The 19,393-nt window shown below is 35.3% G+C and overlaps 1 protein-coding gene across 3 annotated transcripts; it reads left to right on the forward strand.

The window, feature by feature from the left end:
• Nucleotides 1–1,180: 1,180 nt before the first annotated feature.
• LOC112517892 (1,4-alpha-glucan-branching enzyme 1, chloroplastic/amyloplastic-like) lies at nt 1,181–14,729 on the forward strand. 3 transcript variants are annotated; one of them, XM_025125265.1, is made up of 23 exons: nt 1,181–1,365; nt 2,706–2,860; nt 4,682–4,929; nt 5,058–5,156; nt 5,685–5,727; nt 6,549–6,608; nt 7,373–7,453; nt 7,925–8,041; nt 8,121–8,204; nt 8,544–8,585; nt 8,726–8,847; nt 9,021–9,140; nt 9,634–9,763; nt 9,840–9,950; nt 10,102–10,230; nt 10,803–10,906; nt 11,969–12,113; nt 12,819–12,966; nt 13,063–13,163; nt 13,653–13,730; nt 13,813–13,968; nt 14,180–14,254; nt 14,331–14,729. In XM_025125265.1, exons 1-23 carry the CDS (start codon nt 1,230–1,232, stop codon nt 14,427–14,429), a joined length of 2,583 nt encoding a protein of 860 aa, XP_024981033.1. In that variant the 5' UTR covers nt 1,181–1,229; the 3' UTR covers nt 14,430–14,729. The 3 variants fall into 3 exon arrangements, with proteins under 3 accessions (XP_024981033.1, XP_024981034.1, XP_024981035.1); XM_025125267.1 differs by having other exon boundaries at nt 1,320–1,365; nt 2,711–2,860; XM_025125266.1 differs by lacking the exon at nt 8,544–8,585.
• The last annotated feature ends 4,664 nt before the right edge of the window (nt 14,730–19,393 follow it).

Below are 19,393 nucleotides of genomic sequence, written 5' to 3' on the forward strand. Positions count from 1 at the left end.
TCCTCCGATGACACCTATATGAGCTACACACCAGTGGCATGAAAACTCGTGATATACGGAAGCGTATATTTCTCATGTTTATAAATAGGTAAACATTTCAACTATTGACAAAGCTTACTCCTCTTTTATTTCTAATCAATATTCGATATGAAGTTAAATAAATTAATCGCATTAAATTACAAACAATATATTAATAGTTAAACACTTACTTGGTAAGTGTTTATCGGATAAATTTTCTTATTGGATGAACATGAGAATGGCCAAGAATCTTACCAGGTAAGAGCAACGAAAGGGATAGAGAGTCTTACCCGGTAAATAAGGATGACGACTCTTACCCAGGTAAGCACTTACCCAGTAACTTGTTGCATTTGGTCAAAGACATTCCAGCCTAGTGGTAAAGGCTTGGGCATGACATAGTCATGAACCCGAGTTCGAGCCCTGGGAGGGGACTGTTGGCGACATTTAAGTGGGGCCATGTTTAGCCTCCAAATTTGCCGGGGATTAGTCGGGCTTTGGCCCGGACACCCTTACAAAAAAAAAAAAAAAAAAAAAACTTGTTCCATTTGATATGTTTTGATGTACTAAAATCTTACGTATCAAAAATAAGTTATAATGTTGATTTCTATCGATAAACACTTACTTGATAAGCATTTGGGTAAACGCCCCCTGATTATTCGACATTCTTATTCGATTACAACGTGTGATTACTTGGAAAATTATCATGTTGATAATAAGCGATATCTAACAATACATCACCGTTAACTAAATAATATTTCCTCTAAAAAATGTATTTCAATTTATAGCTGATATAATTTAAAAAAATCCATTTATAGAGGAAGGAAACAAATGAAAGAATATCCAAGAAATGAACCAGTTATACCCAAAAGGCAAAAACTTTCCAAATCAAGTGAAAGGCAAAGACCTTTTGGTGTTAATGGCCTCCCATTTCTCATCTCAATCACAACTCACAACCTTCTCTCATGTCAATGGGCCCTTTCAAGAAAATCGACATATAATGGACGATCAAAATAGAACCATAGTGGGCCCCACAGATTGACAAATCTCCATGCATATACACAGCTTAAGCCCATCCACTTCACATGCTGATGCTTCTCCTGCTTCAGTTAATTTATCACGGTTCTCTTGGCGCCTAGAACTCTGTGACTATTCTCCCTTTTGTAGATCTAAAAATCTTGCAGAGATTTCTTCATTATTAGTTTTTAAGGAAAATGGTTTATACGCTGCCTGGGATTCGGTTGAATACTCTTCCACCAATTTCTCATTGTGGTGGTGATCGGAGGACTACTGTTGCGGCTTCTACTTCTACAAATCTTTCAGTATTGTTCAGGAAAAACACATTAACTCGTAAGGGTTTTCCATTTAATCATGAAATCCGTGATTTGTATTTTGATTATTTTTTTTGGGTTTTCCATCAATTTCTTCATGCTTAATTGTGTGTTTGAAAATATGGGGTTTCGTTTGTTTATTTTTGCTTATGCTGAATTGGGTATTAAATGTATACATTTCTCTTGGTGGGTTTTATCTTTCTTTTTTTATATGTTGAAAAGTTTGGGTCTCAATTTGTGGGTTTGTTTAATTTTGCTTATGCTCAGGTGGGTTTTTAGCCGTCTGTTTGATCGTTGATGAACTGTTATGAATTGATGTGTTTGAGCATAACATATGTTGAAATTAGTGGTGGATAGTAATCTGGTATGATCAGCCTATCAGCCAGTGTTTAGTAGAATCTAGTTGGAGTTCATGGCTTTCTACTAACCGATGCGACTAACTGCTGTGAGAAATTCTTTATGATGGGACATTTATACGTATTTTCCATTCGAAGGCTGTGATAATCACATAACAGATCGATCTCTCATCAAGTTATAATCTTTTTCTATTTCACGTTGCATTTTGTGGATGGTTCTTTTTATCAGTAACCATTGGTGTCGGGAACGGCTTGTGCGCAAAAGCCTAATCAATCCCATGAGCCATGAAGATAACAGCAAGTAAAATCCCCAATCGCCTGGAGGAAACTTGGGCTACCTATGGGGACTTTTGTAGTTTTGTTGGTGGTTTAAGATTGAATATTTGCAATTTCTCTATCTGAGCTGGTATTGCTTTCAGAGATGTTCATATCTCCTTTATGCAATTAGCAGCATCACATTGTATACAAACAAGGGGGGGGGGGGAGGCACATTTTATAGTTTATTGGATACCCAACAATCTGTAGATGATGCCTAAGAACTTGAGATGGGATGATGAACAAGTAAGATTTTACTGGAGTACATGTCACGTATAGCGACCAAAAAGAAATCTTTTCGATTATGTTATCAAAAGTTGAGACAAGTAATATATAGGCATGGAGAGCCTTCTACGTTTAAATTCTTAAGTTTGCATATTCACTAGTTGATTACCGTTCTCTTTAATCATGGCTAAGTGAGAAGAAGTTGATTGTCAACTTTTGAGTGGGACCAATTGTATCTTTTTGGACCACTAAGATACTTTTGAGCATATAAACCTTTGATTCAGGAAAGTGAATTATTCAGGTCTTGTTTGTGAAGGCCTTTCATGGACCAACGAGAGAAACCTTTTTACTGTTTATAAAAATATACTAATTTCTTTTTCTTGGTGTTTTGGGTGTTTTCTTACTAGCTCCAATTATTGACGTCACTGAAGAGGTATTTATCTAATTTGGTCCTTCTCTGTAGGGAAGTTTTTAGCTGGAAGGTCTGTGTACGAGTTTGAATCTCCATCTTTTATGGTTGCTGCAACGGAGAAAGTGCTTGTTCCTGGCAGTCAAAGTGATGCTTCTTCTTCAACTGAACAATTGGAAGCTCTTGGTACAGATGCCAAAGATTCCAAAGTATGTTAATATGCATTCACACTCTGTCTTTAGTGCAGTATAAATTTTTGTCAAGCAGGTGTTTTGCAAAGATATTAATTGCAAGTTGAATCTTGAATAGTTGAATGTTAATAGGCGAGTGCCTCACAGGAACTTTTTTTTGGTTATGTTTATATACGGTAAATACTCATGCAGACTCCTCACCATTGGTGAGGTTTGAACTGTTGACCTCTTGGGAGGCTGGGCTCTACCGGTAACTCGGGTACCACTGGGCCAAGGACCCTTTGGTATGTCATAGGAACTTCACTTCAACTTTGATTGCAATATTTTGAAATTATTTTCTTTAGGCAAGGAGATCATGGAACTTGAATTTTGGGTACCTAGGCTTAAGGAGATGAATGATAAGAATGGAGTTTTCTATGGACGCTATAGTAGGTGGTGGAAGCTCATTGGTGACAGTCTAGAGGAAAGTTTTTGAATGGAAATTATGCATTTCGCTTCATTGTTTTTGTATAAATTTAGTTTTCCTATCAATTCCCCCCCGAGGGAGGATGGATAGAAAATGTGGGATTTTATGGCATCCTCTAGATTTAACATTATTGGTTGCAAGTCAAAGGAAATTCATTGTGAATATCAACAGTATTGTGTGAAATAGATCAGGGTTTGCAAAAACCAAAAAATTGTTGTTAAGACGAAGGATGATATGATGGCTGATTGGCTGAACTACAATTTGGAAATAATCTAACACGACCTGTTCACTACATAATATATCTGTATTCTAACCCTCCTCATGCCCAATTTGCTTGCAAAAGATGGATCAAACAACTATAACAATGACTAGTTCTTGAAACTTGATCAAGCTTCTTCCCTTCCCATTTCAGAGGACCTACAGGAAACAGAGTGTGGAAAAATCAACAACCCTTTTATGATACTAATGACCAAGGAAGCAAATCAGGAACACAATCCAGTGCATGAAGGAGCTGAGCCAGACAAACAAGTTGAAACTAAATATCAAATTGGGCATCCAAGTAGGGTCTGCCAAGCACACTAATGCAGATTTGGCTATGCAAAGCAAAACAAATCCAAGTAGGTTCGGCCAAATAAACCAAATCCAAACAGCATTGGTTAATCAAAACAAATATCCAAGTAGAGCGAATCCACCCAAAAGGTTGGTCATCCTGATGGATTTTCAAGGGGACTCCTCTTCTCCAAGACTGGTCATGGAGGATTTGGTATCATATATTTTCAAATTTAAACAGGCGTAGCCTCAAATCTGAAGGTCATGGGGGGTAGCGGCTGGCTGTCAGCAGATCTTGTGCTGACCGTTTTGGATTATTAGATGTATTGAGGTGCTTTAATGGAAGCATCTTGCTAAACGATGGACAGAACCATCTAAGTGTGTTTGTCCTAATTGTGCTAATTATGAGAGTTAAATGTGAGAGGAGTCGATCAAAAGTAATGAGAGATCATAGCATCTAAAGAATTGACTAGGATGGTGTGTTGCTAACATGAAAGGAACTCTTTGAAGTGTTGTTCTTAGTTTTATTATTTTTGGTGAATAGGAAAAGTTAGAATTTTGTAGGGTTAATGGATTGAAGATATCTTTAGCTGTTAAGTTTTAGATTTTGTAAATGATTTTTGAATATAATAAAAGTATGCTTTTCAAATATTATTATTCTTTGTTACTTGCACATATGTCTTGTTACCCCCTTTAAGCGGGACTTTACAATTGGGAGCTATCTTTTAAAGGATGCTTATAGCCTATTTAAGACACAACTTGTCTGATGCTTGATTTAAATAAATCATTTGTGCTTACGTTTTTGGCATGCTGATCCGGTTCAGATATCGCAAAATGAAGTCAGTCTGGAGGAAGAACAACTTGATGGGACAACTGAAAAGGATTTTGTTACTTCACCAGTTCTGGTTGAGGATATTGCAGCTACGGAGGAAGTACGTTCAGTTTCATTAGTTGAGATAGGAAAAGAAAGTGCAGCGATCAGACAGATGCCTCTTCCTCCTCCTGGAATTGGGCAGAGAATATATGAGATCGATCCACTTTTGGACAGGCATCGTGAACATCTTGAGTACCGGTGAGATATTTTTTTTTCAGTTTTTGCTTGTCCATGTCACTTCTCTGTTTGAAGAACAGCCGAGCGGCAATGGTTGTATCAGTAGTTAGCTTCTTAGTTTCCCTTAATACTTGGTAATTAAATTGCAGGTATTCGCATTACAAGAAGATACGTGAGGCAATTGACAAGTATGAAGGTGGTTTGGAGGCATTTTCTCGTGGTTATGAGAAGTTGGGTTTCACTCGAAGGTATTTCTAGATAATACAGATGTTGAGAGTTCATGATTTCAGTGATATAGTTATCACGTTGAAGCATATTATCATATAAATAGAAGAGTAAAATATGATTTGATGAAGTACAGATACTTTATTGTCATTTGAATTCAAGAATGCCAATGTTATTTAGGAGAATAATTAAAAGACAGATTTGTTGTATACGCATGACATTCTAACAGATTTTGAGGCATATTTGTGCTAGGAAGAGGCCTTCTTCTGTTAGGCAGAAACGTTCTTAATTCTGTCAAAAGGTCTGCATTTATAAAAACATTATCAGAAATTATTCTCTTAAATAACACTCGAAATTGCAATCTATAAGTCTTACTTCTACTTGATTTTGAGTCTTCATATATGTTCTTTTCGAATTATATGTGAAGGGACAACTAATATACAAATATATTTTTGTTAAGAGGTTTGATTATCTGTTCTTTCTCTTGTGACAATTATTATTTGGTGGTGAGTCTAATGCACTGATCATCATACCATGTTTTTTTTTGTCAGTGAAACAGGCATCACCTACAGGGAATGGGCACCTGGAGCGAAGGTTTGTTATTGTCTCTTTTTCTTTATGACCTAAGATTCTTTTTGGTCCCATTCGGTAAATAATTTTCTGTTGCAAGAATCATTTTCTAATTGGGTTTTGATAAACACAGAAACTACTCCTCTATCCTTTGGGGTAAAGGACAGGCGTGCATACATCCCACACCTACCCTGCTCTCAAGTGGGATATACTGAGATCGTTTTAATAAGAGCATCTCCAACAGATTCTCCAAAATGGAGATTTTGGACAACTTTTTTGCTCCAACATATTCTTCAAAAATGGAGAAAGCAGGAGAGAGTGTGAAATTCTCCAAATTTGGAGAACTACCCAAAATGATTACCATGAGAGATTTTTTTTATCATTTTCCCATCGAGAAGAAACCTTGATGTTAAGTGTTTAGGAGAGCGAAATATTTGATAAAATGTATAAAATATTTTGATAACATAATTAATGTTGTAACTTCCAAAATAGATAGCCTGTTGGAGTTAATGTAACTTGTTTTGGAGATTCATGTTGGAGAAATTTTGGAGAATCTACTGCTTCTTTTTCCTTAATTTGTTGAAGGTTCGTTGTAGTAAGAACAATTTTATTTTAGAATCAAAACATATTTATACCTCAAAAAGCCATATTTGACGTAGCAAAACTCGCTATGGACTGTCAACAACCTTCCGGTTCTCCCTCAATATCTAATAGGAAGAGTTTTATGCAAGTATGTTTCTATCTAGATGGAAGTGAGAGAGTTTGACATATTTTCTTATAGACCTGCATTTTGTTTTCCTGAATATTGCATTAACTGAAGTTATCTTTATTATTGAATTTTCTAGTCTGCTTCACTTATTGGAGATTTCAACAACTGGAATCCGAATGCTGATGTTATGACTCGGGTATGTTGTTGATCAAGTTGTTACTAAGCTATGTATCGGATTTCATTCTCCCCATGGTTGGAAACTGAAGATGCTTTTTTTTTGGGGGGGGGGGGRGGGGGGTATATGATACTTGGGCTTTGGGAGGAGGTGTAAGAAAAATCACCAACTTGACCCTTAGTCCAAGTATCATATTTGGTTATTTACTAAAATCGCCCTGTTTGGGGGAAGGATGGATTGTTAGTGTAGACTATTTGGAAGATATAATTGGCGGCCATGCTGGAGGCTTGATCATTGTATCTACACACATTATCTTTTCTTGTTCGATTTGGTTAAAAAATCTGGTGGTTGTCGGTTCTTAACATTGTGTCAGCTTCACTTTAAAGTTTCAAATGAGATGCTTGTGAACTTCAATATTGAAAAAGAAGTATTTTCTTTCCGTAGAAAGAAACAATATGAAGGATTTTGGGTATTGCAATGTCAAATTTGGATTTACTCTTTTTCTTTTTCTGCTATGCTTATTTACTGGTCTTGTTCTTTTTCTTTTTCACTCACACTTTTGCACAAGCCGGGGGTCTTCAGGCCACCCTTTGGGGTAGAGGGCATGTCTGTGTACATCCCACCCCTTGCTTCCGATTGGGATACACTGGGTTTGTTTGGCTTGGTTTAATGTCAAATTTGGATTTGGGAAGTACTAAGTTTGAATCTCTAAATGCGAAAGTTGATTTTGTTTTTGGGGACAGTATAGTTTTTGTAACTTCTAGTGTCATCTCTAATATGGACAGGACGAATTTGGTGTATGGGAGATCTTTTTGCCGAACAATGCTGATGATTCTCCACCTATTCCGCATGGTTCTCGAGTGAAGGTAGGCGTTCTTTATTGTCTATAGATGAATTATATCTTTGATGGTGTTTTTGCTATTTCTTTTGGTGTTCTTGATGCTTGTAGGATTTATGTCATCAAAATTCATTTAAATATTTTAGCCGTAGAAAAACAGAAGCTAAAGGGCAGAATTCCCCCCTGTTCACTGATTTACCCAGCCATAATTTCTTGCTGTGGATTAAATTCCATGTTCCAAGTTGCTAAAATTCAACTGATAAATGTTGATCCTCATGTGTTTAGTTGACATCATCACACTATTTAGGCATAATTTGTTTTAGCCTTTTCATTTTGTGTGTTCCTTTTATATGGTGTCAGAAGTGGTTGCAGGTCCCATTTACTTAACATGAGGAGAAAGGAAGATAGGACCCACAAAATGGAGAATGTATAACGGAGGAAAATGTTATAAATGAATGGAACCAATTATGACATGTTAATCTTCAATGTGACATTGTAGATTCGTATGGATACTCCATCTGGCCTTAAAGACTCGATTCCTGCTTGGATCAAGTTTTCTATACAGGCTCCTGGTGAGATTCCTTATAATGGAATTTACTATGATCCCCCAGAAGAGGTATATCTCCTCCTGTTGATTTTCTTAATTCCATCAATTCTTGTTACGGATATTGACGATATGTTCACTATTTGAGCAGGAAAGATATGTGTTTCAACATCCTCGGCCAAAGAAACCAAAATCTCTTAGGATTTATGAGGCACATGTTGGAATGAGTAGTACGGTGTGTATCTCCCCTCTCTTATGATATCAATTGAAATTCAATGGCTTTCTATAATCTATATTTTCCATGGGTCATATTTATTTTCCCAGCTAGGTTTGTTTACATGGTTGAACAGAATTACTAGCACATTTTTTTCTCTATATACTGCTGTAAGACTTGGTTATGTCTTCTTGTATATGCTTCTGTTTGTATGTTCGTTTATCTGTTTGAATGTTGCCTACTTGTAACTCATTTTCAAATTTCAGTACCGCCTTTCTTATTCTTAAGCTCTTCCTATGTTCTTTCTCCATAAATTTTTTGAGCAAGTTTTATCCTTTGTTTTTGCACACTTTGCACAAGCTGGACAGAAACAAACGCTCTACCCTTTGGAGTAGAGGTAAGGTCAGTATACATTCCATCCCCTAGACCCTACCTATGGGTGGGTTCGTTTGGTTTGGTTAATGTTGTAACAACATGATGTTATGAATTTGAAGGAGTTATTTATCACAAGCATTGACTGTATTTTATCTTGTTCTATATAGGAACCAATGATCAACACCTATGCTAACTTCAGAGATGATGTTCTCCCTCGCATCAAAAAGCTTGGTTACAATGCTGTTCAGCTCATGGCTATTCAAGAGCATTCGTATTATGCTAGTTTTGGGTAATTTCTTGATAGTCATTTGCTTGTGTGTTCATGTTTGTTTACTCTTTTCATGATTGACTCTAATGTTTTTGATTTGTGATTGTTTGTTGCATTCTTCCTGTGTAATTGCTAATGATATTTTATCATTTTATATAATTAACCAAAATTTGGATGTGTCTTTAATGACTTAGGTACCATGTGACAAATTTCTTTGCACCTAGCAGTCGTTGTGGGACTCCAGATGATCTTAAATCCATGATAGATAAAGCCCATGAGTTGGGACTGGTTGTTCTCATGGATATCGTGCACAGGTAATTATTATTTGATCACTAACTTTTAGAAATGATTTGTCTAGAAAATGAAATACCATTCCTGCCACTATGCCTATTGTGGTTATCTAAGCTGCTTCACTTTTTACTTTATTTCTTGACCTATGTTGTGCATCAACTTATGAGCGTTCTTTAGTAGAATAACCTTCCGACATATTTCTTTGAAATGCATTATCTTTTGACACATTTTGTTAGGAAGAGACGTTCTTTTATTCATTGCTCTTTCATCCCTGAGGCTAATTCCTTCAGTGGTTTGAAGTCAAGTATGAGGACGAAAATAGCAATGAATTGTAAAACACATGGACGAAAAAAGTAATGAATTGCAAACCATAGGGCGAAAATAGCAATTTTCAACAAACAACAGGACGAAAAACGTAGTTTACTCATAAAAAATGAAAGAAGAAATGAACGCGTCTTCATCCAATACTTCATTTGATATGTTTCTGTATTTAGCTTTAGTAATTGGTGATTGCAGCCATTCATCAAACAACACTTTAGATGGTCTAAATATGTTTGACGGGACGGATAGTCATTACTTCCACTCTGGAGAACGAGGTTATCATTGGATGTGGGATTCTCGCCTTTTCAACTATGGACATTGGGAGGTAATATCTTGCAAAAAAACTCGCTCATTCATTGTTAGAATTGAAAATTGGTGTATGACTGTTGTTTCACTTTCAGGTGTTAAGATATCTTCTTTCAAATGCAAGATGGTGGTTGGATGAATATAAGTTTGATGGATTCAGATTTGATGGTGTGACTTCAATGATGTACACGCATCATGGTTTACAGGTAAGTTTTATTTAGCAAAATGGAAAAACACCTTCCCTTTTACCATCATCAATATAGAAAAAGTTGACTGAAATTTATGTATCATGGACTTTCATTTATTGGTCCATTTTATTATTGAGCTAATATCCAATTTATCCCGTTCTATGTTTAGGTAGCGTTTACCGGAAACTACAATGAGTATTTCGGGTTGACGACCGATGTTGATGCTGTGGTTTATTTGATGCTGGTAAATGATCTTATTCATGGGCTCTTCCCCGAAGCAATCTCTATTGGTGAAGATGTATGTTCTCTCTCTGCTTTCTCAAGTTTTATCTCCTATATTTTATGTTCATCTTGAACTAGATTACATTATATCTATTGTTAAGATATGAGTTCTATTTCTGAACTACTGTAAATGCATGTGCATATGGGTATGCATATGCATGCATGCACACTTATAAATAGCCTCTGTACATATTGGTGGATATAAGATCGATTGATGAGATACTTTCTGTAAACCCGTTATGCAAAGTTGAATATGATGTTAATCATTAAGTTCAGTTTTAGAAATAAATTGATGAGATTTTCTTTTTACAAACAACCAAAATTAAGGCCTTGTTTGGCAATACTTACCATTTTGGTTTTATGTCTACGTTTTTGTATGTAAATGGTGTTTTGGTTTCTGTTCGATAATGAAATCGGGATGTCTAGCAAGAATAATTTGTTTTCAATAAAAAAGAGACGTGCAAACTAAAGAAAGACCAAACTTGTATTTTTATTGGGGTTGAATTTTCTGTCTCACATAGTCAATGTGTGTTCCCCCCATTTTTCTAGAGGTATGAAGTGGGTGTTTTCTGTTTTCATGCCATGCAGGTGAGTGGAATGCCGACATTCTGCATTCCTGTACAAGATGGCGGTGTGGGGTTTGACTACCGTTTGCATATGGCAATTGCTGATAAGTGGATTGAGCTTCTCAAGTATGCAACTCCACGCTCTTATATATCATTTCCTATTAGTAACATGTTCCGGATTTAAACACGTTGATCCAGAAAGTGCTTATAAGATAGAACATGAATATGTCGTGGTTAAATGAGAAACACAAGGACAACAAAAACTGAATTTAACAGCCAAATAAGATGAAAGCCAAACCAAATGTATCTGGTATACTCTCACTTGAAAGTAGGGTCTGGGATCCCCAAGGGATAAGAAGGATAAAGCGGCTGTTTCCAGCGAAGGGAAAATAAGATGCAATGTCATAATTATATCATCCATGACATGTGTATATTTTGAGATTGCCATTATACCCCTCCGGTTTCTATTATAGAGATTAGTAAGGCATCAGTCTTGTGCTTTCCTCTTTTATTTATCATGCTTTCACATTTCATTATTTCGATTCCGAGCATATATATAACATAAGAGAAAATGACGTTTTCTTCATGAAGCTTCCACTTATAGAATATCTTTGTTTGTTAGTGAAGTCGGGCCAGAAAAACTTCCTACTTCGTTTCTCATTTATGTCATAAGATATCATGATAGTTTCATTTTTGGCGCAGCTGATGATATTATGTTTGGTAACTTCAAATATGAATGTAGCAAGAATGGTATATTATACACCAACAAATAAAATATAGGAAAGACAATGATGCCTCGATAATGGGTTAATTTAATTAGGAGAATAATCTTCTGATAGATTTTTATAAATACATGATGTTCTGATACATTTAAGAACGCCTCTGCCTAATAGAAGAATGTCTCAAAATCTGTCAGACAGGTCATGCATTTAAAAGAACTGTCAGAAGGTTATTCTCCTATATAACCCCCTTGGTAATCTTACTAGCAAACAGCAATGTAGGAATACGCCAATCTATAAAATAGGTTTCTTACCTAAAAGGGTAGATAAGCGCATTCCTATACGAAAAATTTAATTTGGGGACAACTATGAGATTAGGGGGTGCTGATATCGCTAGCCTATATCTACATATTATTTATTTATGGCCAGAAAAATTGTATATTGAACATGATTATACTCTTTTGCATAGGCTGAGGGACGAAGATTGGAAAATGGGCGATATCGTTCACACACTTACCAATCGAAGATGGTCAGAAAATTGTGTTGCTTATGCCGAAAGTCATGATCAAGCTCTAGTTGGTGATAAAACTCTTGCATTCTGGCTTATGGACAAGGTTAGAACCATTTTGTTTGCAAAATTTTAAGCTCATTTATGTATATATATATATGTATGTATATGTATATGTATTTAGAAATATATATATATATATATATTCTTGTCAAAATTATTCATTTTTTTGCAAGTTCCTACTTCTTAATACAAAAACCACAGCTTAGCCCTTGCTGGTAATACCTCCCCCACCAAAGAGGGTCCATTTTTAATTTTAGCGATTCAAACTTTAGTACTTAAATTCAATTTGACAGATTTGTTTAGTTCTTGTGTGTAAAATGTTTCTCTTTTAATACTCGATATTTTGTTCTATTTATCCAGAAATAGAAAACAACCATTGTCAAAGTCGAAGTTAAAACATTTCACTTTACATTCATAAATCAAAGTACTCTTTTTTCTGGATGGAGGTAGTGCTATTACAAAAGATGTTATTGTGGCCGAGAACCTCATACCCATTTTTTTGCAACCCAAAGGCGCCACTATTCCACGTGCTCTAGGTCCATTGCCACACAAAACACCTCCCCATTGGGTTTTTGTACCCCAATGGGAATCGAACCTGTGAGCAAGAGGAATTATCTTTCTTATTGACCCACCAAGCTAAGCCCTTGTGGTTAACTTCAAACCCATCTTGAAGTCCTCATATTTGTTCATTTATTTTATGGTTCATGAGGTTTATTCTAGTTGCAAATAACATTTGTGTACTTGACAGGATATGTATGACTTCATGGCAGTGGATAGACCGTCAACTCCTCTTATAGATCGTGGTATAGCATTGCATAAAATGATCAGGCTTATTACAATGGGATTAGGTGGAGAAGGGTATTTGAATTTTATGGGAAACGAGTTCGGGCATCCTGGTAAGACTACGCAATATGAGTATTTCGTATATAATTTGTGTTTGTCTTACTTTAAGCTCTTCTATGGATGTTAATACACGTTCCCCGTTTTATCAGAGTGGATAGATTTTCCAAGAGCCGATCAACGTCTTCCAGATGGGAGATTTATACCTGGGAATGGTAATAGCTTTGACAAATGTAGGCGTAGATTCGATCTGGTAAGCTCTTTCTTGATTCACACTAAAAGATCAATTTATTTTTGTTAATACCCAGAAAATTTTAAATCAAGATAAGAGTCCATTTAAGTTTGAGATATAATTTTGTCTGATATCGTTCATATAGTTCGATTCAACTTACTACTTGCTAGTCTTGGCTCTTTCTTTTCGCTCACACTTTTGCACAAGCCAAGGGTCTTCACAGAAACAACCGGTGTTACCCTCTGGGGTAGAGGACGATTTCATATACATCCCATCCCTAGACCTAAGTGGGATATACTGGGTTCTTTTGGTTTGTTTTGGTTTATAATTCGATGCAGGTATCAAGTTTTTCTAAGAAACAGAAATTATTCATCAATGTTGAAGTAAAAAGTTAAATCATTAAGAAGTCAAATAGGGACACTTTTGTGTTGTGAAAGTACTATTAGATATATCCATCAGTAAAAAAGCACAATGTAAGTTTCTGATGCCGTTTTTCATTCATATGCATAGGGGGATGCTGAATATTTACGTTATCATGGGTTACAAGAATTTGATAAGGCGATGCAGCATCTCGAGGAAGCTCATAAAGTACGTGAATTTGTGTGTACGTTTGCATATTTGTCTTGTAATGTGAATTCATTTGTAAACCGGATCAATTGTGGTTGTGCAGTTCATGACTTCAACACACCAGTATATATCACGGAAACACGAAGGAGAGAGAGTAATCATTTTTGAAAGAGAAGACTTGGTTTTCGTCTTTAATTTCCACTGGCATAACAGTTATTCAGACTACCGGGTGGGCTGTTTAAAACCTGGAAAGTATAAGGTACACTTTCTTGTTCTTACTTGTTCCTTTCCCGTTCTAGAAATGCACAAAAAAGCCCAAGCCCGGCCCCAACCCCAACCCCCACCCCCACCCCCAAAGTCTCGTGGGCTCGTTTGATTTTAGACATGAGAAATTTCGTAGTGTCTGCTTCTATGTTTCCTCTTCAAGCTATTCATCAAACATCGCAAAAACCTAATGCTCCGTCTTACAGATTGCCCTGGACTCTGATGATCCGTTATTTGGAGGCTTTGGTAGACTTGATCACGATGCTGAATTTTTCACCTTTGTAAGTGATTCCGTTTCACTTTTCAATTAACCAAAGGAGGCAAGTTCTTGAGCTTAATTCCATAAACCATTTACAGGAAGGAAGCCACGATAACAGACCTCGATCATTCATGGTATATGCGCCTGCCCGCACAGTAGTCGTCTACAAACTCGTAACTGATGCTGTCAGTAAGTAGCTGTGCTCTAAGGCTATGTTTTGCAAGATCTGCTGTGCAAAGTTGCAGTGGTTGACCATCGAGAAAGGGGAAATGCACAGAGGAAAAAACGTCTGTGTCGGTTAAGTTGGTACTGACAAGGCTCGAGATTACAAACGATTTTGCAATCGTTATTAGTTCTAATAAAGCGCTTGATGTTCGAGTAGTTAAGATCTTTGTTGCAATGTATAGTGTTAGAAAACAGATGGTTTATACATCAAATAATCTTTACAGTAAATAAATAGATGTTCTTTTTGAAATTTAAGCCATGACTTTACACTACATTCATGTGTAAGAATCACATGTGACCTAGGTCGCGGGTCAAGTCGTCCACCGTACACCAATTTGTTGATTGTGTTCTGTAGTTGCGTGTGATTTTAGTGCAAAATCATAACCTCTTTTCCACTCCCTCCCTCCCTCCACGGTGAAGGGGATCTTGAAATTAAATTTTCAAGACCGTATGCGCATGTGTATGCAACCATGTACATGGTCTTTATTTTCTATGATGTAAAAATTGGATATAATTATTCATCTTTGAAAACTTGTGTTTCTGAGGTTTATGCACATGTAAATACCCGAGAGGAATTCTAGCTATCATCTTTTTAATATGTTTTTTTGGGGTTCTGCACATGTGAATACTTGTGAGGAAGTCAAGCATTTATCCTTATCCCTATCTACTCTGTTTATTATGGGTTTTATGTTCGCGTGAAGATAAGGACTTTGAATATTGTGAATGGTTTACATGTTCATGCTACCTAAAAACTAAAAGACATTCACATCTGCATTCAACCAAGAAATTGAAGAACTTTGAATATATTGATTGATCAGTTCACATTTGCATATAACTTAGAAAATGAAAGGCAGTTAATATGACGACTAATTCAAATATGCAATATGCATATAACCCTACTAATGAAGGAGGGTGAATATGACGACTCATTCACATGTGCATACAACTTAGAATTGAAAGACAATGAATGCGGTGTGATGCATGCAACTCAGAATCCGAAAAATGATGATTCATTCACATGTGCATGAAGAAGAAATTGAATGAAATAATCATGAAATATATTTTTTGTAGATTGTGGAATATTTTTTTGTAGATTGTTGTAATATTTTTTTGTAGATTTTTTAGAGAATAGATGAAGTTTCCATAAATTATGAATACTTTCCTTTATTTAAGGGATTTTAGTTAAATGAAATGATTATCTATTAATAAAAATGTATTATTTTGCCCTTTTCCATTCAATAAATTGGTAAAATTGTTGTCTTTTTAATAATTGTTAGATTAGAATTAATCAATGTTTATTAGAATATTCTTTAGTTTTATATCTTTTTTTGCATTTTTTTTCTGAATTTGACGATATATATATATATATATATATATATATATATATATATGTGGGCCCATTTAAGGGAGAACTGATTAATTTATGCTAACTGTGAGATCCAATCTCAACCACAAATCAACGGATAAATTAAGAAATTAATAATTATGGTAGTTTAAGTTAAAATTATAATTAGAAGGCATATTAGGTATTTTTAAAAAACTCTTCTCTCCTCTCTCATCTCTCATCTCTCCGACCTCCGGTGAACATTAATCCGGCAGGTACCAAGTAATCACAAATATACACAATGTGATACCCATTGTGATATACTGTGATACCATTGTGATACCAACTCAAACCTTAAAAACAAAGATACATAATGTGATACCCATTGTGATATACTATGATATCGATTTCATCGGAGGCCGGAGATTGGAGGTCAGAGAGATGAGAGAGGAGAGAGGAGTTTAAAAAAAAATATACCTAATATGCCCTCTAATTATAATTTTAACTCAAACTACCATAATTATTAATTTCATAATTTATCCGTTGATTTGTGGTTGAGATGGGACCTCACAGTTACCACAAACTAATCAGTTCTCATTTGGTTAGACCCCTATATATATATACTTATAATTAATAAGTAACTTGGGTGACACGTGTCATCTTCTGGTGAGTCGGTTTTCTTGCTTTCTGTCACACCCCGCTAAAGTGGAAACACGAGATGTAGCAGGTAAGTGTTTCATAGCACAAATTAATAGATAACACCATTAAAGTTCATAGTTCAAAAGTTTACAAATCCATAACCAAACTGTCTCGATGAAAACAACATCATATGCAAAAAGGGTTTCTAAAACTCGTGAATAGGTGTTATCACAATAATGCATCCATGACGTCAGTTCTTACTTAATTTCCTGAAAGCATGAAACATAAAACGACGTCAACTACAAAGAGTTGGTGAGTTCACGGGTTTTCATATGCACAAAATATATTTACAATGCATAAATCAGTTCTTGCAAACTAATACATAAATTCGCACAAGATAAATGTAAATTTTTAACGATGTTTAAAACTTGAGACCCTACTGAGCCGTACCTGACCAATGTGCCCCGTTATTTTACGAACTACCATAAAGTGGCCCGCTCGTTCACTTAGGTACCACGGTTCGTATCAGTACTACTTCAGCAGTGGCCCGTTCGTACACATGAGTAGACTATTAAACATAAGTAATATGCACCCGTTTTTGGGTGGGACTGTCAATACAATAGCGGCTATCCACAATTTCCACGGCCCGGGAACGTGCCCGAGTTAACTAGTAGCGTTTACGGAAGGGGACTTTTTAAATTATACTCTCAAGTACATCAATTTATCATTTATATATAGTGCAATAACAATCAATTTTTCATGATTTCAACAATTTTTGACTAAACAGTTCTTTAGTCCAACAGTTTTACAACTAAACAATATAGTTTGCAGACTTTCATGCTTTTCCCCCAATTTAAATAAACAAAACAGTAAAAGTGGGGCCGTGTATACTCACAAGTTTGCTGATGAATATCCAAGAACTTGATGATGTTTGAAGCACTAAACGTCCGCCCTAACTTTTCTAAACAGTCCGAAATCCAATAATTAAATCACCTATCGAGTCTCGATAAAGATAAAGTCAAATTATATCTTATGTAATGCCAATGAGTTTTATGGATTAAAGTTGATACTTATATCATTTGTTCTAAAAATGGTCCAATATTTATACATTTTAGGATCAAAGTCTTTTGCACATAAAGTTACCACTTGGACAGAATGTTAATTCTGTTTCTGGAATTTTGGTCTCATAAATCACAGTCAAAAGGAACCTTCCATAAGTCATTTTGTGTCCAAATTTTTATACCATAAATGTTACTGTATTAGACAATTTCTATCCAAATTCCACATATTTTGGAAGTGTTTTAGTTATTCAAATGTTCAACGCATATTCACGTGTCAAAGCAATCTGGACAGATTGTATTCTGTCAAATCTGTGGTCATATGGAAGGTCTAAACTTAACGTTTTTCAATGATTTCACTTGAGTTGTAAACTTAACTCATTAATCCAACTTCCAGAAGAAGAATTACATATTTTTATTAGTTTTTGAGAGAGTTATGTGACTTTGAACATGCATGTACGTTTCTGTCCAGTAGCATCATATTGCACCAGAGTTTTATGTCAATCATTTAAATACTCAAAACTCAATATTTTTGAGTGAAACCAAAAACAATAGATCAACAACTCATCAAAGTAAACTCCAAAAGAAAAATCAAATATTTTGGATAAGTTTTTAAGGAGCTATGTATGTTCAAATTAGGGTTTACCTACTGTTGAAGATATTGTTGCATACTCAACTTATTCTAAATGATTGGAGGGTCAAAACTCCTCCTTTTTACACAATTCAAGTTGGAAAAGAACCATAACTCAAAAAAGTACATTTTAAAAGAAAAATCAGAGCATTTGGTCTTTTATTTTAGAAGATACGGACGACACAATTGCTAGTAAACAATCTGTCAAATCCAAAATGCCACTTTTAATGGTTAAATTCCACATGCAATGTGATTTTACCCATTTCCTTGAGTTCTAAGTTTGTAGATAATAGATTATCACCATTTTGAGAAAATTTTCATGTCTTTGATGAATAATCTCCCATCTTAGATTCTCCAGAAAATTTGAGCTTAAAAAGAAGAAAGAATGTGTAGAAAATGAGAATTCATGTTGAAAAATACAAAGATAATGTAACTAATCTATTACCTTTTGCTTGCTACTACTTGAAGACTTGAATGTTCTTCAAGAATTATGGAATTGAAGGATGTTTGAAGGGTGGATTCGGCTGGAGTAGAAGAGGAAGAGTCTAGTGAGAGAAGGGAGTAATGCGAATGAAGGTGAAAGTGAGAGATTTTAAAAGAAGTGGGGTTTTTATGTGTGGACTTAATGAGAATAAAGGGGCCGGCCCTTTTAAGGCCTAATCCAAATCATTTTTATTTATTTATTTATAAAAATAAAGCCCATTTAAATGTTAGCATAAATACAATTTGTCAAATACTGATAAAAATATCAGTATTATATCAAAATTCCAAATTTTTGTAAAATTATTTGGACATTCAAATGAGATTTTTATATCTTTATTTTGGATTTTATAATATCAACTTTATTATGTTTGGAGAATTTTTAATGTTTTTGACATTACATAAGTTAACTTTATCAGCTACCCGTCGAAACAAGGTTTTCTGAACTGTAATTTGGGAACTAAGCCAGATGAATTGTAATCAACATGACTAGACCCTAATAAAATATAATTCTAAATATAGAAACCTTATAAAGATGCTAACCTGACGCTCCAAAAATGACGGATGGCACAGTCTCCCCATGCCAGAAGAATTTCGTCCCGAAATTTTATTCGTCAGTTCATAGCTTTGGACCTGTTTGAGAACAAGTGGGGATACTTGTTTTTCACAAAATCTTCTCTTTTCCACGTATACTCCTGATGGGTCGTGGAACACCACAGACACAAACAACAATCAGGACTAAAAGCAAGTATACAAATAGTCCCAATATCGTCTTTCAAGTAATAAAAGTGGTACAAGTACCGG

This window comes from Cynara cardunculus, assembly GCF_001531365.2.
Source record: "Cynara cardunculus var. scolymus isolate 2C chromosome LG 9, CcrdV1, whole genome shotgun sequence".
NCBI lineage: Eukaryota > Viridiplantae > Streptophyta > Magnoliopsida > Asterales > Asteraceae > Cynara > Cynara cardunculus.

What these genes read in the sequence shown, in the direction of transcription:
- LOC112517892 (XM_025125265.1), top strand. Translation starts at nt 1,230, where the DNA reads ATGGTTTATACGCTGCCTGGGATTCGGTTGAATACTCTTCCACCAATT. An exon ending in CAATCTCTATTGGTGAAGAT is followed by an intron (nt 10,231 to 10,802) that starts GTATGTTCTCTC and finishes CATGCCATGCAG; the next exon opens with GTGAGTGGAATGCCGACATT. An exon ending in AAGTGGATTGAGCTTCTCAA is followed by an intron (nt 10,907 to 11,968) that starts GTATGCAACTCC and finishes TCTTTTGCATAG; the next exon opens with GCTGAGGGACGAAGATTGGA.